General features: G+C 42.4%; 1 protein-coding gene across 5 annotated transcripts in view; it reads right to left on the bottom strand.

Annotated features, from left to right (window-relative positions):
- Positions 1-25,788, bottom strand: part of NAV3 (neuron navigator 3) — a 1,326,128-nt gene that overhangs the window by 160,387 nt on the left and 1,139,953 nt on the right. For all 5 annotated transcript variants that reach the window (XM_069629276.1, XM_069629277.1, XM_069629279.1 and 2 more), the window contains one exon: positions 2,829-2,912. In XM_069629276.1, coding sequence (XP_069485377.1) covers positions 2,829-2,912 — 84 coding nt within the window. The remainder of the gene's footprint in view (positions 1-2,828; positions 2,913-25,788) is intronic.

Here is a 25,788-nt window from a genome sequence, read left to right as displayed (position 1 = left end):
AATTTCAGGATATCAAGTTAGCCTTGAACTGAGCTCCCACTCCGAGTAGCTTTGATCCTGGGATAAGGAGCAGAGGAGGAGCATTTTAACCACTGATGCCAGTAATCATGGGCTAGAAGCTGTTCTTTCTCAAAGAAGGAATGGGAGGGAGAACATTGTAGACTTTGCCTCACAGTCCTAAAGGATGCAGAAAAGCACTACTCCACTATAGAGAAGGACGTGTTGTCACTGAAATGGGCGAATGACAAGCTTAGATCTTTTCAATGGGGTGTGAGGTTTACGGTTCACTCTGACCACAAACAGTTAAGGGAGTTAATGTCTGCAAAAGGGTTTGGACAAAGTGATTATACTTAGGATGTGGAGTATGTCCCCGGTGTTAGGAATAAGGCAGCGATTGACTGACTAATGTGGTAGAAGAGCAGGATGAGGGTGATGAGAGGAAGGATCAGATACTGGAGATTAATCAGGAAGTGGTTTCAGAAGACGAATGGAAGGATGCAATGACTGCCGATGCTACTTTAATAGACATAAAGGTGAACACGGAATGTGTGTTGAGGAGTTATCAGATAGAGAAAGGGATGGATCCGGATGCAGTGGGAATGTGAACACAACTTCACTGCTAGCGCATGATGTACCTCAAGGTATGCCAAAGACTAAACAGTTGATAAAACAAGATTATTGGTGGCCGGGGATGGATGTACAAGTGGGGAGAATACAAAGAGAAATTTAGGTGTGTGAGGATTCTGCAAAGGGTTGAACCAGTAGGGTCAAGCCAATGACATTGATGTCTATTCCATCCATACCATGGGAACTCGTTGGTCTGGATATTGTGGGTCCTGTAAGGAGTCAAGGAACTCTCAAATATTGTAAGTTGTTGATGGATATGTTGTCCAGATGGGTAGGGACATCTTAGGTACAAAATGTTTGCACCACTGATATTATTCGGTTTTTAGATGTCATCTTTGAAGGAGAAGGATATACTCTATACTGATGACAGATAATGGAGTGCAGTTGGTGTCTGAGGAGATGGAGCAATGTTTGAAGAAGAACGGCATAGAGGCCTGCACCAGTTCAGTTTACCATGCAGAAACAAATGGTATAGTGAAAAGATTCACCAGGATTGTTAGTAAAATCCTTTATTCAGTACTAGTACAATTGCCCCACCGGCTGCTCTTAAAACCTCTTTTCTGAACCACTTCGCCTTCCCTTCCTTTCCCCTTCTACATTCCACATTCCACTGCCTGTTCCACGGGATCCAGAACATTACAGAAACACAACATGAAGTATGGAATCTGATTAATTGTAGTTTACAATAAGTGACTTCAAATATGGAAATGGATGTACTTTGGTGAAATGTGGCATGTTGGCATCTAAGATATTCTGAACGTATGTCTATAATGTGCGATGCATGGTCAATAATGGTTGACCTTGTAAGATCATAGAGTGTTATTATTTGCAGTGAACTGTGGATGAGATTGGTGGAGTGTACAGTTAGCATGTATTTGTATGTATTCAGGTATGAAGTTGTTCACGTGTTATGTTGAACATGTTTTCAGCCCTGAAAATGCATTATTAATTTGATTGCTTTGTGAAAATCTATTTCGAAGGGGAGTGTTTGTGGCATGAAAGGGAGGGGGAAGGTGTGCGAGTGCGTGTTTCTATTTGTGTGTGGGTGTTTGCGTACTACTGCATTTGGCAGGAGCAGGCGGAGGAGCAAAGGGGGTTTGGGGAGTGAAACACGTATTCTAAGGTGTGTGGGCAGAGAATTGTTTGACATGGGTTTTCGGGGGGGGGGGGGGGATTTAACTCCTTGAAATAGTGGTACATACTGAATATTGAAGGCTGCAGCGAATCAGCTGAAAACATTGGTATTGTTGGCTTCCAGCCTTCAATATTTGGAAAATCACAGAACCGAAAATCTACCTGTTAGTTGTAAATCATACCCCACTGTAGTTAGAACTCGAGTTACCTTTACAGTTTCTGTAACTGACAATATTTGCTGGCACAAGTTCAGGAAGATAAGGGGCATGCTTTTATGACACAGTTCTGAGCTTGTGCATCTCACAGGACCCTCCTTATGTCCTACCTGAAGCAGGAACATTTGAGAAACTTGAGGATTTCCAGAAATAGATTTGTCTAGGCCTACATGAGAGTATACCACACATGACATCTTATTTCATTCATATCACTTGTTTGAACACATGTCTGACTCTCAATGGCATATTGATTTTTTATGGCAATCTCAAACGATTATACACAATACATGAGGATCATCATCCTTAAGTGCATATGTCTAACACCTAAAAGAAAACAAGTTACTTTTGAATGTCCTTCAAAATAACAAACACAAAGACATTTCCAAATTTGACATTAACCATGCTAATTTTGAATGACTTGTTTCACTGCTGAAAGCGTTCAATGTAGCACTGTGATATGTTGGCAAACACAACTCATTTATTAATACTATTCTGATAACATTGTCAGATTGAATCACAATCCTTTTCACAGGGATTACACATGCTTTGTTGCTAGCTCGTTTCACTTAACTGCAAGCAGGATCCACTGTAACCTAATTACAATTGGGAAATGAAAGATTGCATCATCACACATCATACTTATAGAACAGTCAGTGCCCGACTGGTGAAGAGTCATGCTGGTATTCCAACCCTTTATGAATAACAAGAAAAAGATATCTGATCTTGAGATCTATGGTTAAAGAGTTTGATCTGTTTCATACCATTTGTCCAATTTTGAATTCTTTCTAAAACTGTAGGTTATTTTATTTTTCCTCCACGTTTGTGTCCAAGCATTAGCTTTTGAAAACTCACCTTTTGTTCAGCTGTCATCGTAAGGCTTTGAAGTCGCCCGGTCATGTTTCCTAAGCTTTTCTCAAAAGCTGCTACCAGATGAGACTGTGAATACAATCAAGAAGAAAAGCATTCAGAAGGTAATCAGAACATAGTCAAAATGTGTGAGGGAAATAAATGTTGTGCGGCTTGTGTTCTGAGGCTACCAGCAGTCCACAGAACAATTCAGATGCATAATACAGCTTCACCCGTTACATTTCAGGTAATATGTTGTCTAAAATAACATGAGATCTCAACATCGTACACCGTAAACTGGTATTCTCCTACATCCTGTATTCAGACATGAGTGGTAAGGTGGGGCCATTAAGTAAATTCCTCGTGAATGGCACACGTACTGCAATTCCAGTAGATTTTTAGAATTATACCACATGTCCCACTGCACATGCAGTTTGCTAATAATGGTCAAGTAAGGACGTTCTCTACGTTTCAGGGTGGTATTCCTTTTTTAAATGAAGTTTTGAAGTTGAATTTAACCTTCAGTTAAAAAAGGTGGCTCCATTACAGAACAGACACTGTAGCAACGGCACCTCATCAAAGGGGCACTGGATATGTGGTATTCTTGCCCTTAAAGTGGAAGGAGTGTAAGGAGTGCCCACTAAACCATGGAGAATCACCTCCCCAAGAAATTCAAGAGCTGTATTTCCACTAAAACATCCGGCAAATAACAGTGTGAGTTTGGGAATTCACAGGAGGATGCGCACAGGAAAGGACTTCAATCACGCTTGTGGCGGTCTCATAGCCCCCTAAAAGCAAAACAGGAATACAGGCCACCAGAATTGTGTGTCAGGAAATGTTTGCACTCAGAGGAACTTTTAGCCTGTGTTGCCTGACCTTGGTGTGTAGGTAAAAATGCACACGTATACATTTGCTTCAGCATAGGGGAAATGTACTTGAATAGACATCCTCTTACACATTCCACTTTCTAGTATGTCTATACCTTGATGTTCTGTTCTTTGTCCTGCAGAGATAGGAGATTTTCAGACAGGTATGAGTAGGATTAGCCTGCAAAGCGTAAAAAAGTGCAGAATCCACACTGGAATCCGCTTCCGCAAAATCATCATTACTGTTCGCTGCCAATGAAATTATGTCTGGTTTTGTGCGGATTTGTTTAGATCCCATGTTAGTTTCCTGTAGCGGACGAGAAACTTCACACAGATATTTTTTTGAATGATTCGTGCTAGTTTCGTGCACCAATAGGAGAAACTTTGTGCAGGTTTTTCGTATCCGTGTGAGTTTCACGCTGTGCTATGAGAAACTTTGCATGTTTTATCAATTCGTTACAGGCCCGTGCAGTGACACAAGAAACTTTGTGCAGGTCTTTTTCCGATACGACTTTTTTGATCCATACTGGTTTTGTGCAGTGGCACAAGAAATTATATGTGGTTTTCCACGATTTGTGCTAGTTTCGCACTGTGCCACAAAAAGTTTTTCGTGGGCTGATTTTAGATCCGTGCTAGTTTCATGTTGCAGCAAAATACATTTTGCACAGCTTTTTGTTTGACTCATAGTAGGTTCAAGCAGCGGCACAAGAAACTTTCACAGCTCGTTTTGGTTCATGAGATGGCATGAGCAACTTTATGATGCTCTTTTCGATACACAGGGCTTGCAGAATGGAAAATTGCAGTGAAATGGATCGGAATGTTACAGGTTGCGATTCCGCGGCTGGTGGAATGGAATTTCACCATTTTGTAGGTCTGACAGTGTCGTAGTTGTTAACTAGCGTGGGTGAGTGGGCACCACTTAATTTCAGTTCTGTGCAGTAAGTATGAGAGTGTATAGATACTATTCTTGATTAAGCTTGGGGTGCATACTCTCTCTAGAATGCCTCCACACGGGGCATTGACATATAGAGCAATAAAATGGACCGAGGCTAAAAAGCTGACAGTGAGGGTTGCACTACATTAGTCTAGCTAACTAGCTAAAAATGCATTTGCTTGTAGTATTCCTTCACATTCAGCTGGTTTTGAATTGTCAGAAAAGATTACATCCAGACCATTATTTAGAAAAGTTCCAACTGAATTGTATATAAACAACGACCATAAGCAGCCTTTGCCTAAAAGCCATTCAGCTAATGTATTCCAGACTACTGGTCCATCATCAGGTCAAGTCAACTGGCTGTACATAGAATGTGGGAAATAGTGGGTAGGCCCCATGGACCCAACACAAACAACAATACATAAGAGTTGTCAAACAACGGGTGGTAGTCATTATTTGAGAGATAACAATCGAAAGAAAATACCAATGTGACAGTCGTGCAGGTCAACAAACCATCAACAGCATGTGTTATATCACGGTAAGATTCAAACAAAAATGTTGTAATGCACATAATTGTACAGTTAAGAAACAGGTTCCATTGGCGAATAATCATGCAAATAAATGATCCGGCAAAATGCTATTGGTTTACATCAACCAAATATAAGTAGGGTGAAAACGAGACAGAGAGAGGAGCAAAGTTAGTAAAGGTCAATGGGCCTCATTACGAGTTGGGTGGTAAGGGTTAACGGGCACCGGTAAGGAGACCGGTGCCGGTAAACCCTACCGCCCTATTGCGAGGTCCCTTAGCGGGTACTGCTATGGGCACCTGATTTTACCAGGCACCCATAGCGGGAGCCGCTAAGGGACCAGGGAGCTAATAATGGGCCCGCTATTAGCTCCATCCCCATTTCCATTGATTCCTATGGGGGCTTGAATGGGAATGGGGAATGGTTCTGGGAATGGGGATTTACTTGGTCCTCCAAGGTTGGAATGACCCGGTAAGTCCCTATTTCGAGAACCCCGACCCAGAATGCGGTAAGGGGGTAGCCATGGTGCTAATAGCGCCATGGCTACCTCCTACCTCGTAATGAGGCCCAATGTCTTTGTAGATGAACACAAGTATGCAATGAAACCTACACCCATAGGGCCCGATTCATGGAATTTTCTGCACGGGACAAAGTGACTTTGCACGGCTGAAAAGTGACTTTGCACTGCTGACACAAACCCTGAATCATGGAACTGTGCAGATTCTTTATGCTGTGCAAAGTCACTTTGCACAGCAAAAATACACGTTGTACTGCTCCACCATGATTCATGGAGCAGTGCAAAGTGATTTTGCACAGCAAAAAGACACTTTGCACTGTCCCATGAATCAGGGTGGTTGTTGGCAGTGCAAAATCACTTTTCACCTGTGAAAAGCCACTTTACACGGTGCAAAATATTCCATGAATTAGGCCCATAGACTCCAATGCCTTAATACATGTCTGTCTTAGTTGTTACCACCATGTGAGTCGGGCAATGCTGTGACACAGATTACAAAGGTTTAGGGAGCTAGCCAGTGCAGCTCCCTGAGGAAAGAAGTGACGCACTTACATTTCTTTAAGGATACTGGCAATGGTTCTCTAAGTGCCTTTTGTCAGGGACAGTGTGCAGACTGGGACTACTAATCTTTATCTAGACGTGAGAGGAAAAGGGCGTGTATGACTCTTTGAGGTCAGCGGTTGGGATGAATGGCTTTACATTGTGCCAATGGGAAAGGTGCTATCAAATTGATTGTGTTTTCTTGAAGCGGTGGCTTCTGAAGAAGAAATCATTATAGTTGTTGAACCCAAGTGCTCTGTTACTTGGAACAGGTTTTGGGGCATATCACTCAAACAATTTAATTCAGCCAGACCTGGGATGTATGGTGATTGCAGAATTACCTCAAAGTGTGATTCTGCTTCATAAATGCAGTTGACATCCAGCCCTGCATGAGAGGAAGGTACTGTGAAAGTATGCAGCCCCCAGACAATGTAAATAAAATAAATATTGTACCAATCATAGGGATGGGGAAAACAATGAAATCCAAGGACGGGACCAGGGTTTTCCCCATTATGATGTCATCTCAGTACCCTTAACACTGTAATGTTTATTGCTTTATTTTTATTATTAGAGGACTTTGATTTGGGCATCCCTCTGCCCCTATTGACTCCAGGATATTCTACATGCTATTATTTGGACTGCAGACATGTGTCTAAACGTCTGACTTCTGCGTGCCCCAAGTCACTGGGGCAAGGTCATTCAACTTGAGCCAATGGATCATGCTGAGTTGGACTGGCCCTGACAATAGATTTCCCATCAGTGCCGGAAAGACTCATGGGGCGGAGTATAGACTCTGAGGACAGAATAATCTCTGGGGACAATAAGGATCTTTGTTCAAACTGGAGTTAGGACTATCTGGCCAGAAGGCCTTCAAAGTGTCTGTTGACGTTTCGGGGTTGGGCATCTCAGACTGTATACAAAGAGCTGGTCCAGAGGGTGGGGTGAGCTAGTTGGTTGCCAATGGTGTTAGGCTAATGTGAGGGTGCAGATGTAATGCTTGGGCACAATGGTGGCAGGTTTTTCAGTAGAGACTGTTATTATGTGAAAAAGGTTTGGAAAAATGCCTCTCTGTCCCTAAAACTGAGAGGGATTTCCCTGCCTCTAAGAAAACTAAGGAAATGGTCAGAATGTCCAAATCATTAAGTCTATCACTGTCGTGTCGCAAAAAGTCTTCTTCTGCACTTAACACTAATAACCTAAACCAACTTCGCAAAGGATGATCTCTTCCTAAATTAAAGGGTTCTGTGTAGATTCAATCAACAGAAAAGGTCCAAGTCTCTTGGGTAATCATAAGTGGTAAAAACAGAGAAATGTTCAAAACTGTAGTACTCCAAGCTTAGGGTCAGAATTCCTTTCACCTAGAATACTCCTTAAAATTGTTCTCTCCTTTTGGGGCCTCTCGTGCCTGCACTTTCCATTAAGGTCCTCTCAGGCCTGTACTTGCTTTACCAAATGTCCATAGGCAGTTCACAAGAATATACTCCTATGCTTCTCCTATTAATCCCACCAGATTGGCACACTCCTTTTGGCCAAGCATAGGATTTGTTTTCACAATGTATTTACACTTATTTTGGGTGCATGTCTGAGACTCACAGTAATCTGAATGGATTGGTTTATTCCTTGCCAAGCAAAAGTCCTCCCATGCACAATCCCTCCTTTGGGTGCGAGTTCCAGACTCGCAGTACAACTCCTTGGTTCACACTCCTGCCAATCAGTTATCTTTTCTTGAACTTCTTGTTTGGGTGCAGGTCCCAGACTCGCAATATTCAAACTGGCTTTGTATTCTCTCCTGCCAAGCCTTCATCCTCTTATGGACTGTCCCACTTTGGTTGTAAGTCCCAGACCCGTAACATTCACATTTGCTTGGTTTACTCTCCTACCAAGCAACAGTCCCAACGTGTACCATCTCTTTTTGGGTGCAGGTTTCAGACCCTCTTAATCCAGCTTCCACCTTCACCCCCTTGCTCCTCCAGACTTCCAGCACCACTCAGGTAGCCCACATACCTGTTTGCTATATTCTGCATTTTGTGAGCAGCTGCTGCATCTCTGGGAGCTCTGCTTGTGTCCGGGTCTTTGTCGCAGTCAGCAGCCACTTTCCTGATATCTGCTTCTCCCTGGTGGTGTGTCCTCTCTCCTGGATGCTTTGCCGATGTGCTGGATGGCCAGAGGTTCCACACAGCAGCACCCCGAGCAGTCCTTGCCTCTGGGACCTCGCTCACCTTCCTCTTCTCCCCTCTCGGCTTCCCTCCTGCTGGCCCTCGACCCTTTCGCCACTGCGCAGCTCGCCAATTTCCTCCTTGCAGGATCGCTCTCGTGATGCATCTCAGATGTGGAATGATTAAACTCCTGCATTGGAAAAGGGAGTTGCTTTGGGCCAATTGTGTTCATTGAGTAACTAGAGCACTCACTCTGCTTCTCCAGAGTGATCCTTGGACTCCTGGTCATCTTCTTCTCAGTATATGCCATAGAGTCAGGTATAACATACTTTGCATTTTCTAAGGATTGAATCTTGTCAAGTATATTAGGTTGACTAACTTGGCAATAACATGTATTGCCCTTATCAAAAGAAAGGACAGAAGGACTAAACATTGGAGAAGGGTTTATGGGTAATAACGAATGGGATACCACATTATCTGAATATGGTCGTCCCTAATCCCATAAGGTGGCTCCTCCCCCATGTGATCTGTCCTCGGTGCACCACCCTCAGGGGGACTATTCTACTGTGGATGCACCACTCTGACCCCATGGCAAAGGTCTACACCTAGCGGAGAAGTGACAACCTACTCAGATATGTCACATGAGGATGCTAATCGTGTGTCTTGCATGCAGACTGAAGTAAAACCTTTTGCTTAATCATAGCCGGATATTAAAACAATTCTTGTTGACATTCACAGTTTTGACCTGTAATGCAACATGGAACCAGACCGTTGGGCTGCCTCCTCATGCATGACCCCACATGCATGACAAGAAAAGGTAGGCAGTCTTATTAGAATCTCCAAGGGGTTTAACAGGAGGATGCTCAGGTTAATTGGGGTTGTGCATGTGTTGCTGCTCAGGCGAGCAAAAGGGTTTTCACTAACTGGGATTGGGAAATATTGTATATTTCTTCTTCACTGAAATAGATCTGACAAAATACTGGGAATGGTAATCCGGTTAAGCTCTTGGGGTCGTCGTAATGTCTATCTGGCCTTAACTCTAACGGAATTGTTCCCTCAACTGATGTTTCTAAGGGTCATTGATGTCTGTAAGTCAAAAAACAAAGTTAGTCTCTGTGCAAACCTATATTTGCCCTCACTCTTAAACCAAATGTGATAGGAGAAAAATGGTGAATCAAAAAGGAATTGTAAACCACAGCTGGTTTCAAGTAGTCTTACCAATAGGTGAAGTTCTGCCAGTTCAAAAGAGTTAAACTTTCACATAGGGCTCTTGCAGCAAATCAATAGAGTAAACAATAGCTCTTGGTCTCTTGGGGATCCCTTCCCCAATCTTCAATCTTTCCTTTGCCATACAAAACGACACAGTTCTTGTTAGGCCTCTCATGGCTCCCTTCCCCAAGTCTAGGACTCTCTTCACAAAGTTCAACAATGTCATTAGTGGGCCTCTTAGTGTTCCTCTCCCCAAGCCTAGGCCCCACTTAATGCAGTTCAACAAACAAACAAAAAGTTCCTCTTGTCAGAATGTACCTTTCACTGTAAAGTTCTTTTATGGATGTAGTATCAGAGACTTACGAGAATGCCAGGATCTTTGCTCATCCCAGGGGTGACCACTCTGACTTCTCTCTTTATTCTCTGGCATCTTTTCCTCTTCTGTGCCTCTTTCACTCTGTCCTGTTCCACATTACTGTGCTTCCTGCTCACCTTCATTTTCTGTTGTGCACACTTGTACATTCTTTCGACTTTGATGTGCCTCTGGCACAATTCTGTTTGCTTTCACTGTGCTCTCTTGCACCTACAGTTTCTCACCTTGTTCTCATAATTTTCTCTTTAACGTGCCTCTTTCACTCTCTGTATTTCTCTCTGGTCACTTGCACCCTCTTTATCACTTTTGGGTTGTGTTCACCCTCTCTTGACTGTCTGCTTTCTTTCTCGCTGTCTCTATGCTGTCTTTCTTGGTTTCTAGTCGCTGACACCCATTTCCTTACTTTCGGGTCTCTCACAGCCCTTCTCGGCTGTTTCCACACCGCCAGTGCGCTTGTTCGGTCTTTCTTTACTTCCACACCTTTAGCGCACCTTTTCTGTCATTCTGATTTTCCTTCTTTCACCGTTCGCTTGCTTTGCTTTTACCTTGTTCCTTGTTTTGTTTTGCTTTCTTTCATCGCTTTTGCTCACCGGGCTTTTCACTTTTCTCAACGCTCCTGCTCATGCTCCAGCAACCTGCACCCGATTAAGTCCAGGGGAACAAGCACTGATCTAAACAAGGCTGATAGACTGCCTTCCATCCTGCTCTGGCTTCCTGAAGACACAATTCCCTCGCCACGCTGCAGCCCCTCACACACACCGGGCAAGCGTCTCAGTGTCCCGTCCTCCACCCGTCTTTCTGGGCTCACCTCCTTGCAGAATTCTCATCCTTGGCCTCCTGGTTCCATTCAACAACCCCAGCTACAACCCCAGCTCACTCAATGTTTCTGGCAGGACCACGCTTTTTATACTGTAGGCGAGTCATTTGGAGTCAGGTGTGCACAGTTATGTAAAAGTGAATGATCTTGCCTGACTCCATTAGTGGGACAATTTAAATGTTTTAGATGGTAAGCCTCACTTTGCATTCCAATGTTGTTCCTATGGCTAATCTGCAATCCCATCTTCCTCGTCCCAGTAGTTATTGGAAATGGGGAAGGGGAGATGGGGCCTTATTGGAAATACCCCATTAAGACTGAGGGAGAGTGGGTTGGTGTATAATTGGGAAAGGGGGAATACCATGTCTCGTCCTTGTTTATTCTTCTCCCTACTCCCCATGAACCTCCACTCAGGTGATTATCCCTCGCTTGTCCACCCCCGGGGTCAGGATCCAAAAGAAATGGCCCTTCCCTGGCCACCTGAATGGAAGATCATGGGGGAGTAGGTGGGTAGAGGGTCATTGCAGATTGGGAGTGGGACGCCCACAGGCGAGACATGGTATTACTTTTTCCCTATTGAAGACCAACCCAACCCTTCCGCCACCTTTATGGGCTACTGTAAAACAGTTCCCCTCATTTCCCCACATTTGACATCTGAGAATACTGGGACAAAGAAAAGGCCACTAGGAGTAATGAACACTACAGCTTCATTTTACCACTTTAGTACTGGGACAAGGAAGATGCCTGCAGAGTACTGTAAGGGTCAGGTGTGTCCCTTTAACTATGGTCAGGCAAGTCTAATGATGAATCCAAAACTGCAACCTGTCAAGGGGCTACAGGTGTATACAGGGAGATCAATTGATTAGAGAAGAGAGCAACATGGAGGCTTGTGTAGGAGAGAGGAGAGGTCCCATGGTGAGACCTGAGGAGGAGCCAGGACACCGGCCGACATACCAAAGGTGTGGGAGACTTTGTGATGGAGATCAAGCAGCTGGACTGCGAATAAGCAGGAGAAACAGAGGATGCTGTCCACATCCACCTAGAAGCAACACAGTTGCCAATGTATGGAGAATTCCTACCGGCATTTGAGCGGGGCTCGCAAAGGTCGGAACACAAGCCTAGGAAGCAAAAGGAAGCAGCAGGAGCCACCGGAGCAGGACGCCAAAGACCGGTGAGTGTTTAATTTATGAATAATGAAGAACCGTATGAATGAAGGCTTCAAACCAAGATGAGTTATGCATATTGAATATCGAACGGAATGGAAGATCAAAAACATTGCTAAATTGTACATATTGAATACCGAACTGAATGGAAGTTTAAAACAACACTAAACTATGCATATTGAATACCTAATTGACTGAAAATCTGACATTAAACACTGACCTTAAGTACAACTTCATGGGCAAAGCAAGTAACAAATGAAAGTTCAAAGGGAAAATGCCCACATAAAAGCAACATATGGGGTGAAGAGCAAGTGTGAAAGAGTGCAACAAAAGGTGGGGTATGAACAAGACCACCACAAAGTGAAACTTATGTATGTAGGCAGTGCAGCAAGGCCAAAGACTAACAAGAGGAGTGTAATACTTTATGGCAAAGCCACAAGGGTAATTAGGAGAAAACAGAATAGTATACAACTGCACATAAAGTCAAGAGGCCGAAAAAGAGGAACTAAATGAATGAGACGGCAAAACTACTAAATATCAGCATGGAAAAGATCTTCCATCTCTCTGACATTTAACGAGAAATTCGCCTCAACTTTGATAAACTGTGGACGGTGAAAACAATAACAATAATATTGCTCCAATCACCTATCAGCTCATAACCTTCTACATTTCTTTTTTTTTGTCAGCTATATGTGATCACGAGAACTTCCTTTGTAAAAATCTAACAAAGATTATATACAAAAATAAAAAAAATAAAAAAAAAAAAGAATTTGTACACAGTTGAAAATGCAGAAGAACCTGTGTGGGCTGAAGGGCCTAGGGGTCCTGCTTGCACGACCTGTGATGGGTGGACCATATGGTCCGACAACTGCACCTAGACAAGTGAGTCCTACATTGTGAAAGCCAAAGACATTGTGAAACAAACCAAGAAGTAGAACTGTGGGTTAACTGGTGACACAAACCAGAAGGTGGCTAAGGTTAAACTAAAGTTGAACTTTGGAAGACTAAAAAATACATTGGTTGCTACATTGAATTCTTGGGGAAGGGACCCAAGACTTGATGAACTTCTTGAGGGCAAGGCTTGAAGACCCCGTTTGTGTGTACTGTTTTACTTTGAACTTGCGGAAGGAGAGCTGAAGAGGAATCTAAGAGCTGGAAGTAGCTCAGACCTTTGTGTTGATCACCTTTTCTGTTATGAGTGACATCCCTGCATATTGTTTAGCTTCAGTTGTGATGGAAAGGATATGTTTTTAACATAGAGAGACTTTTAAGTTGAACTCAGACTTTCCTTAGATCCGGAAGGGAAATCCTCCCTAAGCAACGGGCAAGTTAGGCCTTCTACCATCCTGCCGTTTGATTTAATAAAAAATTTTAGTGTGAACTTTGAATCAGTTGTCTCTGTCTTACTTCATGATGCCTTCACACATCTCATAGGGAAAAGTCCTCCAGGCTTCTGGACACTCAGGGGAAATATCGGGACATGATTAGGGCTGTCTCCAGGTTAAATCAAGCATGTCCTCCAGCATTAATCCCATTATCTGCTTCTCTTAGCATAGGTCCCAGCCTCTGTCTCTATTCCTAGTTAACTCCAATTCTTGTAGCACAGGCAATGTTATTTTTCCAGCATTTATGCAGCAATCCCAGTCAGATGAAATCAAGCAGCCCTCCCCGATTCCCATTGTGTGACACCTTGTTACATCTAAACCACACACCACATTATTAGCACATGGCAGTTTTTTAGCTCTTAATCTGGTTTGGACACCTGCTATCCTCCCCTTGCAATGATTGGTTCCTGTAGTTAATGTGTACCATCCCTATTGACTCATAACTCCAGCCTTGGGAAATCTGCATTTTTTCCACTTCTATTATACCTTTAAAAACTACAACATGAAAAATGCCTCTAATTTCGACCAATACCTAACAATGCATATTTTTCTGATCATGCCGGGCTTAAGGAAATGAATCCCGCATCGGCATGAGGTTGGAGGTTTGCATGATAGTGTTTGTCATTTACTCAACAATAATAAAAGTCAGTTTCCCAAATGTTTACATATGGATAAATGTTTCACTAAACTACTATCTTCCAAGGTGTCTGCTTTGTGACATTTTCTGAGAAGTAATAATCCAATTTCAAGTTGTTACTCGTGTTCCGACAGTCACATATTTATGAGAATGAAATCATTGAATGGAGCCTTCTGTAAGCTTTTTAGAGGTCTGTGCATAGTTTCTGTGTGACCTGTGGTTTCTGAGAAAACAAACAGAATATGATTGTCCATTAAACTTGTTGCAATCTCTAGACATATATGCATATTTTGACTTCAATTTCAAATTACATTTAATTGTTTCACTTAACATGGGATCTGGGCCATCTGCTTCTTTGTTCATTCTGCCTGCAATTAATCAATTACCATTCTTACTACCAGGGATAATGAATCATCTGTTGCTTCTTTGAGAGCAGAGAGACAAGCTCCACCTCCATGGTCATGGGTAATTTTCTGTAACACATCACTTGTCAGTTTGGTCCTGGGTTACACCATGAAACAAATTTAAATTCATGTATGTTTGGTTCAACCCATTAACTGCTGCCATTATTTACCCATTTGCTGACCCTAACCCACCATAAATGCCTTCCTGGCCACTGTTGTGGCTTCAGAAAGATGTTTTAGTTTGATAGCACATAGCGGGAGATGTGCAGTCCTGGGCCTGTCAATATCTTTAGAACATATATTTTGGGCTGAACACTGCCTTTTCTTCATGCACAGAAAACTGGTGCTTTTAAAGGTTACAATTTCTTCACACAAGGCCTTTTTTTATATCTCACATCAGCCATCAATGTTCATCTTTGCATCCTGATATATCTTCACATTACTCTGGCAATAGAGATTTGTTTTCTATGTGTTCATTGTTCTAAGCTGAAAATGCCCGCCTTTCCATGATAACTGTTTGTGTCTTTGCAAAGTTACCCTTTATTCTTTGGTCCCTATGTCAGCAAGGTTGCATATTAGACATCAGTCACAGGTAATGGCAAGTAGTTTTAGGCCTTTGAACTAGTCATTCAAATGCAAGGCCTATTTATTGTTTGTATTTTTCTTGCTCTGAAAACAGCATTCTGATATTTGGCAGTCGCAAGTGAAATACTACCCGTGTGCCTATCAAACAACAGTGTGCCTTTCAATTCCCCTTGCAGTGCAGTCTCATATTCCATGTTCCTGGTTTTCAATATGCAGCAGGCCCACATTTCTATGGCCTCTGTGTTTCATCCAAGGTAACATTGTGTTCCTGTTTTGCAGTTTGAAATTGAATTGTTGGCCTCTTCTCTACCAGTCCACAATGTTTTCAATGCTCTGCACTTTTAGGCCCAACGTGGCCAGGGCAGTTCACTTTTGTCTTGGGACTGAATCTGAACCCCCCAAGCTTTCATCTGATGACATCTCTGCAGCTTCCCTAAACTGTACTCCACAAGACACCTTCTAAAAGACATACTTCCACAATCTACTCAGACTCACCAAACAATCACAAGGTTTATAACCTTAGGAGCATTTCCGGTTACAATGCAGATCATCGATGCCACACTCAACAATCGATGCACGCATCACCTTGGGAACTCTAATCACTTACTGCACATTGCCACACTCCTCTTGTTGAAATGTACACATTTTGTCATGTTTCACACGTGATTCTGCTCTATGTCTAGGCTCTTGCTGAAACGCCAGTATGATCCACCTCAGAAGCCAAAACTGCCAAAACGTTGGTGTGTTTAAGCTCACCCAACAGATCTAGGACTTACTCCTTCAGCATACAGACTGGTCCTTTATTGCATTCACTGAACGACCAATTGAACCCTTTGAACCATTCCCATACCTGAACAAAGTTATTTCCTGCATAAGGAAATGCACTAGTGCCAGCTTAATCATGAGTCAGTATATATCAAAGAGTCGCCTTGTACATGCTGTAGATGCTTCTATGCATACACAAGGTAACCCTTCACCTTAAGCAGGGGAGTTGCTAGGTCTGGAAAAGACCCGGGGCTACGCTGATGTCGGAACTGTTAGGGCTGAGGGCTAACTAGTCTTTTGGCTGTAGCTCCTGAGATTCTATCCGGGGCAACAACCAAAAGATATGGGGCTATAGCCTCCTTAGCCCCCCCTCTAGCAACGCCCCTGACCTTAAGTGTGCTTGAACACAGAATCCAGCTAAACACATTTGCTCCTGCCTATTCCACTACAGAAGTGCTTGTCTTCTAATACACAAGGTCGACAATGATCACCCACAAGATCCTGCTTCACAGCCTGTCAAATACTCCAGTGTGTTGATCGTGTCATTTCAAAACTGCTGTGGTTCATTCTTTTTATCAACAACATGTGCATGAGGCCCGGAACTTTTTTTTAAGCAGTGGTCTTCAATCATTCCTATGCCGATCTACCCCTTACAAAAAATGTTCTCAAGTTGCCCCCACTGTCCATGTGGTGGCTAGCTGGTGTGTGGTGGGGGTGTACGGACACAGCACGCAGTGACCACCGTACCCATGTTTAAAGGGAGTAGGTGGGAGTGACTGCCTGGCCGACGGCATACATTTGGTGGGGTAAGCCGTCATTGAAGAATGGCATTTGGACATGACGCGTGTAGAAATGGATGTGGAATGTATTTTGGATACATTTGGCCATAGAGGTTTATTAACTTTTGTGTGCCTACTCCAGCCAAGTGTTTAGCGGTTTTCAACGCTTAACTCAAACCATACTTTAAACAACATTGTCAAAGCCAACACTTTGACTTGTGTGCAGAAATGGGATAGGCATTTTCAAAGTTTTAACTGGCTATATGATAGAAACAGGTGGAAAATGGTGTGATTATCTGGGCATATGCCGGCAGTGCCTGGCAAATGACTATCTGATACCAGCACACCCGCTAATGTGGTTTGCTTTGTCAATTCTTGTTTCTATCAAGACTTTAGTAGAAGTAACATTTATAAATCAAGTGACTGAGCACATTCTTAGTTAAGACATGCTTTACTACACCAGAAGCATATTTACAGCTGCTATTAAAACTCTCAGCAGATTGCTTAAAAATGACAGTCAGTCTAAATATTGAAGTTGTAGCTTGATAGAACTAGCTCAAAGCGATCCCTCGAGGATTTGGTTGGGAGAAGGGCAGGTAGTGGTTGGGGACAGCCACCTGGATTAGTATGGTCATGTGATGTCAAGGGTTGGTTAACTAACCAACCAATATTCACAAGATGCGCGCACCTAATCACAGGTCATCTTCCTACTAGCTGAACTGCAATGCAATAATTTCAGCTTAAAGGTGGCACCAAAGTGGTATTAAAAAGCATAGAAAATAATCCATATTTACAATGTTCACACTTTATATAAAATGTAAAAAAAAGGTCCAGGACAACGTTACATGTCATTTTGTGGGTCTTTGTCAGAAAATAAAGTTCAAAGATGTTTTTGTTTTTCAGAGGAATTACAAAAACATATGTATTTTTAGTCCAATATTCTGCGATCGTCAACATTGCATTTTCGCCTATAAAAACGTTCTTCGTGGAATCAAGGTCCTTACGCTCCTGCATTGTCCAAGTGTTTCTGTCCAATAGACACTTCTACCCCTGTTTCTATGTCCCTGCTTTTGTCTGCTAATCGGGTTTTAATAGAATGCATTTCGTCAAACCACCAATGGCAATGATCCAGCCCAGTGACAAAAGTGATGTGGAGAAAGAATCACTGTCGCACATCTTTTGGCCAACAGACAGGTGACATCATCAGGATGATTCTGATTCGGATGTGACGAAATGAAATTGCGTCTGCCACCGAGAGTGTCATCTCAAAATAGGGAAATGAATGTCCCAAAACATGCAGTAGGAGTTTTCCTTTAGAGAGCTGTTGTGTTAGCGCATGAAATAATATACAAGTTACATAAATATGATGATAATGATAATGATGTGTTATTTATATAGCGCCTATATCCAAAGCGCTGTACAGAGCACATATTTACATACAATATCACCCATCCGAAATTGGTACTATATTGCTATATGATTTGGAATACTGTTTTAAATATTATCAGCATAGTCTGTCAACAAGTATAGTGATACATATCAATGTAGTTATGCTGCTATGTGGTGTATCCTTTATACACAACAATAGTTATATGCTCGGGCATATACAACATATCTTTGGCTCTGTTAATGCTAACTGTGAGAATAGTGGGAAAGATGTGGTTGGAAGTGGGAATTCCAAGGGTTCCTCTTTGCAGACGGGTGTAAAGTAGGAAAGACTTCATTTTGTATAACGCATCGTTTCCATTAAAGAGGCATTTCTATGGGCTAAGGCACTTTACCATTGCAGTTTTGGAGCAGTTTGATAATGCAGTTTGGTATGAAGCAATAGCTAAGTGACAGAGTGTGTGATTAGTATGGTGACGCAAAACCACTATAAAGACTGCACTATTAGAAGCACGGCGCATACAGCAAGAGAGGCCAGTTCATCAATACGATATGTTCTTAAGATGATACAAAACACAATCGCCCCATTATCTTACAATTAAATCCTGGATCAATACATAAAAAGGTTTCTCCCACCTCGCATGGCTGGATGAAAGGATGTGCTAAGGTCCAGTAGTTGCCCGTGTGTCTGCCAGGGCGGTCTGTGCCACTGCCACCAGCCAGCTCTTGTTTCCTGATTCCAAGTGGCCGGTTCCCTGTCGGATAGTAGTTCAGGGATCTCCATGTTAGAGCATTTGCCAAGGAGCCGCAGCGCCTTTCCAGAGACATACTTGATCTCGCAGGACCCGGCAGTGGGCACTCTGCCGCACTGGACAGTAGCACAGAGGCTTACCCCAGAAGGCAGACAGAGTGTTGACAGAGAACTGCCGAGGCGCATGCTGCTGGCTGCAATCTGAGCACACACTAAATCAACAGAGAATGCTGCCGGTTGGCTGGACTTCAAAACCACTTATAATTGCTGAAGTATTTGGGGGTGGCCTCAACAGTACAGAAATGCAACAAGTGGAAAAATGTTCAACCAATTTCTTCCTGCACAAAAAGTGGCATGTGCCTGAATATTCTTTACACTTAGTAAAGCAGGACACAGTCAACATATGGGTAAAATATTGGCCAACAATGTCAATCTAGTAGCGGAATCAGCTTCTGCACAAACATGTGTATTTGTGTTTTGCACTAGGGCAATATTTGCCATAGTGCAAATGTCACTTGCATCAGTGCAAAGTTTCTGCAATACTGCCCAAAATGCCTCAAACATTTGTTTATTAACAGGGTATCATGCTTACTACTAGTACATGATATATTGGTGGTATTTTGCCCCAACTTGCATCCTTTTAAAAAAGGAGCGATGATATGTTTGTTTGTTTTGAACCTTTTACCAATCTCTGTGACAAGTTGACTTATGCTCTGCAGGAGCACAATGATGAGTAGATGCTAATGCATCTTCTTGCTCCTTACACTTCTACATACCAAGAGCCAACACAATCATAAAGGTAAAACGGGCACAGTTAGGAGATAGACATCCTTCACCTTTTGTGGTAATGTGTACTGCATGAAGGCTATACTCTCAATTGGGATGTGAATGTGGTTCGGTAGTTTTGGAATGGAAATGAGCATATTCCACCCCCCTTGGCACTTCTGAATGCGGTGAACACCATATGAAATGATTTAATATACAAGGGGGAGCACTCTGCATATTAGGAATCATATAGAATGTCTGTAGTGCTTAGATATAATGACTTGGCACTAAAAAAGCATGGAGCCCTGGACTCCATTTTGTATTAGGCCCTAGAGGGAGAAGTCACAGGTTCACGTTGATGGCAGACACAGTTCACAGGGCCCAATTTATGTACAACGTGATGGTTCTGCACGAGCCTTGTTCCCATGGAAGACCACTTCCCATCGTCCTCGTAGTGCTGTGAATATCTAGTATCTCTCGCTGGAATGTGCCTTGAGCGTGAGACAACACCAGGCTCTGCGCTGCGTCCATCCATCTCAACTAAACTGCCATTCGCCCTCTAGCCCTCACTCTGCCAGGACGGAACCAGCCCCACACCACTGACTTAACCCCTACCCTTTGCATTCTCTGATCAGAGCACGACCCCAGGTCCCCATCCTCATTAACCGTCCATCACAGATCTAAGTAGGTACAATCATATTTTTCTTCCTTAGAGTCACTTGCTCCTGTAACCCGAAGTACTAGGAAACAGAAATTCAAGACTAAAACCCTGGGGTAAGAACTTGAATGTGGGAACTGCGGTATCAATGAAGCCTAGAATGTGTGGGTCGGCATAACTGTATTTTAGCCTCCCTGCTCTTTGGCACCATTTCCTGTGCCGCCCAGGTGCCTGCCACAAAGAGTTAATATTCTGTTGTAGCATGTTAGTTTAGATAGAAACATTGTTTTGAATGTGTGACTCGACCTTCACTTGCAAGGATGAGCCCAGCTGACCCACGTGGATCCTGATGGAAGGAGAAGAACTAACCAATCGTAGCCTGGGTATCCCCTATGGAGCCTGCCTATGTGTAGGGTCCCCACCAATCGGTGGCCCCAAGTTGTCTTATACATTGTGACGATTCTGTCCCTTATAAGCTAATGTGTGTACTTGAACTGGTCAGACCGCTCTCGAGCAGCAGAGTCCTTTGCTGATATTTGTATCTGATATAATTAAACCTTGTTATCCTTGCAACTCTCTCTCCTGGCCTATTTTCCTAGCAGGCCGTCTTTATTCTGGACTGTATGTAATTGGGGGACTTGCCTTCAGTATACCCAAACAGTGAAGTGTAACAGTCCAAAAGAAATGACTGCCCAATCAATGTTGTACAAAAAATATATACTTTAATGAAATGCACCATGTACAATAACTAATTAGAAAACACTGTAAAAACCCACCATTGTAGAAAGAACACAAAATATGTCTGGAGAGAAAAGATGCAGCACTCTGGGTAATATTACAGGGGGAGAAAAGGCAATTAAAAGACCACAATGCTCAAAAATATTTCTTAAAGTGGATTCAAATGACCAATCCAGACTCCAGGACCAAGAGATGGACGAGGGGCCTTGGGGGGCGTAGGGGCAGAAACCAGTCAATAATACCTTTGCAAATATCCTGGTGGTTCAACTGCATCAAACTAGTCTTCTCTGCATCATTTGTGGGTTCTCTTCAGTTTGAGGATGTTGCTGTCGCGATTGTCCAGTGGCAAGTTGACATTGAATCAGGGTCAAACAGAAGGTAGCTGCAATCACAAAGCGTCTACTGCAGCTGTGCTGATTGGTCTGTTACTAGGTTCGGTCAGCGGGTACAATGATGCAGGTGCAAGGTGATTCAATGAGGACCCTCGGAAGTCCCTGTTTGTGTTGCACCAGGGTGGAGTCGATCGATTTACAGGAGTGATGATGAAGCTGGTGCTTCGAATAGTGACTTGAGCAATGCAAGGTAGCATTGCTTTTTTGGTTCAAGCCAAGACAACAACGCAATTAAGTTGACACTGTGTGTCAGCGAACACATTCGTGCAGAAAACAGCTAGGAGAGCGATAAATGCTGAAGGCAGCTTCAAAGGGTCCTCGAGGTTTACCTGGCATCGAACATACGAGAATCACAGATCACAGTGGTTGTAGTTGATAACAAAAGGATCTTTGCCGTTTGGGATTTTAAGAGCTAAGAGTTCCACTTCAGGGTCTGAAGGGCCATGGTTAGTCCTTTTCTCGGGCTCCCAAACACAGGGGAGGCTGGCACACACCTTTAGGAATCCTGCAACATAGTGAGGGTTCAGGCATCAAGATGGCTTGCAGAGCTGCAGGTTTTGGTCCAGCAGCAGAGTTCAGACCCAATGGTCCCTGGGGATGATTAGGAGGCAGAGCTAGCCTCTGCCTTAGAACACCTGCCTTCACCTCACAACTTGAGGACTTTAGAAAGGACTGCTCTTGCGGCAGGTTCCAGCAACATCTTATTCCATGGTCTTATTTCAGAGATAATTTAAAGAAGTGGTGTTGGACCCCTTCTTTTAAAAGTAAAAGTACACAGATGATTGCACTAAAGCTAGCCAGCTTTAGGGGTCCAATCCTTCTGACATCACAGCCAAAGTGCTTTGAGCTACAGAACATGGAGGGGACAGGAAAAAGAGAGAGCGGAAGAGTGGGACACAATCTCAGAATCTTCTCCCACCTGTACAGATGTCTACTTGGCTACACTAACTTTGCCCCCTTCATTTCTCAAAAGAATCAAAGGCCTTTAGAAATTCACAACCATTGTGTGGGGTCAAGACCTTTATGAATGGGTGTGCCCTTTGATTCCCATTCCCAGGGCACCTTACGGTAGAGTGGCTGTCCCTGGGGGAAGGGTGATACCTGCCCTTACAAACAAAAGCAATCGCCCAATGCTACAGTCCTGTCAGTGGGCAGGAGGAGCCTTGTCTGGAATAAATACACCTAACCCTTCCTCAGCTCTACTGGGCCCACAGGGTTGACACGTGTGATATTAAATTAATGTGGCTCAGATAAATATGAGAGATCCTAGTTACCATACCCTAACTCTGGTATGACTTTTTGTTTATAGTGTAATGTGCCACCAGGACATACTCCTCAGAGTTATGCAGTTTTGACCAGTGGTGTATACTTTAAATACAGTCCAGCGTGGTAGAGATGTGGCTGTCACTTCAGCTGGAAAATGGGCATCCATGACCTTTAACACTGCTCTGTGCCACTGGCTGAGCAGGTGTTGCAATTAAGGATACTGATGCAACAGGAAACAGATACAAACATTGCTTTTGGCATGGAGCTTACGAAAGGGAATCTAATTAGCAGATTACCCACTCAGAGATAGGAAATACCTGCATAATTGTATAATTTAATAACAATCAAAAAGGCAGTGCTTTCACACCCTTTCCAGATGGCAATTCATCTCACACAATCACACATATGTTACTCCTCCTCACTTTATTTTACTTTTTTAATGTACTTCTTGTAATGCTACCAAACGCTCCTGCCCTCTCTGAAGACAGTAAATTCTTAAATGTGAAATACTGTACATTGGTCTATTTTCAATGTATAAGGCTTCTGCATAAATCAAGTCCAGATTTCTAGGTCAAGTTTATTTTAGCAAGCTTTCAAACGTATTGGATAAGGAATATTAAATTAATATGTTCTACCCAGTGCTGTAGATACCAATATAAAACTTGATTTAACAGATTGAAGTAAATAATTCCTATAGAACAGGCAAGGGAAGAACGGTGGCACTTCTTAAAATGGTAACAACAATTGCTTGTTTCCATGTCTCAGGCAATGTACCAGTTACTTTTACAGCACTGAACAGCCTTGAAATCACAGTTGTTCATATCTACAGAACACATTTACAGATGCATGATGGTATAGAAACCAGGATAGGGAATGTGTTTGCTTTATGGATATACCTACTCCTACTTGTCTCAACATTGAATTCCAGTAGAGAAGGGCAAGTACAATTTGTTTTAGCAGTGGAAAATCATCTAGTTGTGTGTGCTCACTATGCAGAGGGGTACACTGATTAACCCACACATCTTGTATGATTATTGTTTCCAATGATGGGGTTTTGTCCTTACTCAGCTTAGCAACAAAACCCCATAAAGTTATATGTATTCTATTTTATGTATAATTTCCAACGATAACACCCAGAGTAAAGTCCCCTTTCTTCTGGATTAGATTTGTATACTGCTTGCATACCTGTTTATGGGCAATCCTATTTGAATCGTCAGCCCTATTTATTTCCAGCAACAATCTGGGCTCCACAATCAGCATCAAACTAAAAGGTACTCTGACTGGGATTTGTGTTTTTTCTGAAATCCAACCCTGACTTTACATAAAATGACAAGACCCATTGCTATATTAACACAAATCAAGGCTAATAGCCATAAGCCTAGTCAATTCATGTTGACTTTATTTGGAACAACATTAGCCAATGACACCCCTTTTCTATTACTAATTTGTCATATTCTATGACTACTGGCAACTGCATCTATTGGCCATTTTTAGTTTGAAATTCCACATCTAATAACATTACATAGGTTCATGCCCACTCATCACTCTATGGAGGAGTTGAGCATTAACTGTCCTGCATTAACCATCCTGCATTAACAATTCATATTGAGTAAAATGCAATCACCTTGGGGTATCAATCATGATTGGCAAAACATGTATATCTCTGAGGCAATTCCTATTTAATCTACCATTCACTAAACATAATCCTTACAAGGTGATGCTTAAAACCAGGGCAACAACTTTATCAGATTTGCTCTCTGACAATTGTTTTTGAAAGCCCACACATCGTCCCTTTTAGTGCTATATCTTCTTCCATCTCCACACGTTCAACGATTCTTGCATTAAAATCTCAATGAACCATTTTGATCAGGGACATAGGTGAATAAGATAGATTAGCTTAACGTGGTTACACGCCAAGATTTCCTCAAATTATTTAAGATCCCTGGAGATGTTCAGTTTATAATAGTTGCTCACACAGAAATTATTAACTTTCTGACCTTTCTCCAATGAGACACAAAAGATCAGATAGAGCAGATTCTTCTAAGGGATATGGTAAAGTGTTTGACAAACATACTGCTAGACGACTGAAGGCCAGTCTCTTTTTCATGCCCAAGATATGTTGTCAATGTTTCACAAAGCATTAAGTTGGACCAAAGAAGTATTCTAGATTATTTCAAAGGTGCATAGTGAAACACTTCCAATGAACTCCAGTGAGTCTGTGTTTCCGCGTATTACTGCTCTCTTCCACAGTATGATGGAAGTTTTAGAATGTATCCTACCATCAAGGAATATAGATTACAAGCTTGTTACCTAGGAACTTGAAATTGCATGATTAGTTTCATTTTTTTGCGAAAGAAAATAGATTGTGGATCTGGGCTTTTTGGAAGTGTTGCCTCCTACTTTTGCCACCAGGAATGCTCTGTGATATTTTCTTGAAATATTATTGGTAGCCATATCTAATTATTCAAACACTATGCTTTATATCCAAAATTAAACATAATATTTGAACACATTTGGTTTGCAAAACTCCTCCACCAGAGTGATTTTGTAACTGTCTTTGTGTGTTCTCTGCAGCTCAGTCCACTGCAAAATGAATGACTCACTCATACTTTTCCATCTCTTATACATGCAACTGCTTGAGTGGCAGGCATATGTGCTCAGTCGGGTAACTTGTAGGGCATCCAAATGTCCAGAGTTAGTGTCACACAGGGGATTCATAAGAACACACTAACATACTATCCGTGCTTGGACACAAAGGCTTGTTTGGCAAAGTAACAACATCTACAGACCTAGAATCAATGCACCTGAGAAGTGGATTCTCATCAGAAAAGATTATGATAAGTTAATATTCTTTGGTGCAGTGGTTCAACTTTTCTTGTTTGCAAGACCCCACTCTTTTGTGTAGTCTACTAATAAAGTGCAATCAATACCAACAACATACATTTTAGAGACCAGATACATTTGTACCACACTGTTTTAGTTTGAAGGGGTTAGGCCAAGATCTAATATATCAGTGGCTTAATTCTGGGTCATTTGGCAAGAGTACCTTATCTCCCTGTCCTAATTGTCTCCAGGGTGGACAGTTGAGTCATTAGTGTCTGATATGATCCAGTCCTTCCCTTCATTCACTAACATTTGCCCATTATCACTATTGCCAAGTACACTTCTCGCCCTACCCTTGCTTCCCTTGCCAGCAACATAATAGACAGGATATAAATGATTCCAACTAATTTGGCAGCACAAGATTTTATCTTGTTCTGTTGTTCTTTAATTTGTTCTAACAAAAACCATGTTTGAGCAGTCAGATTAATTATTTTTGTAGCTTGCATACTAGTAGCCAATGGTACCTTAGTATAATT

Source organism: Ambystoma mexicanum, chromosome 12 (assembly GCF_040938575.1).
Source record: "Ambystoma mexicanum isolate Mex_15411 chromosome 12, UKY_AmexF1_1, whole genome shotgun sequence".
In the NCBI taxonomy this organism is placed as follows: Eukaryota; Metazoa; Chordata; class Amphibia; order Caudata; family Ambystomatidae; genus Ambystoma; species Ambystoma mexicanum.
The sequence above is the reverse complement of the archived record's forward strand: the minus strand, read 5'-3'. Positions and strand labels throughout refer to the sequence as shown.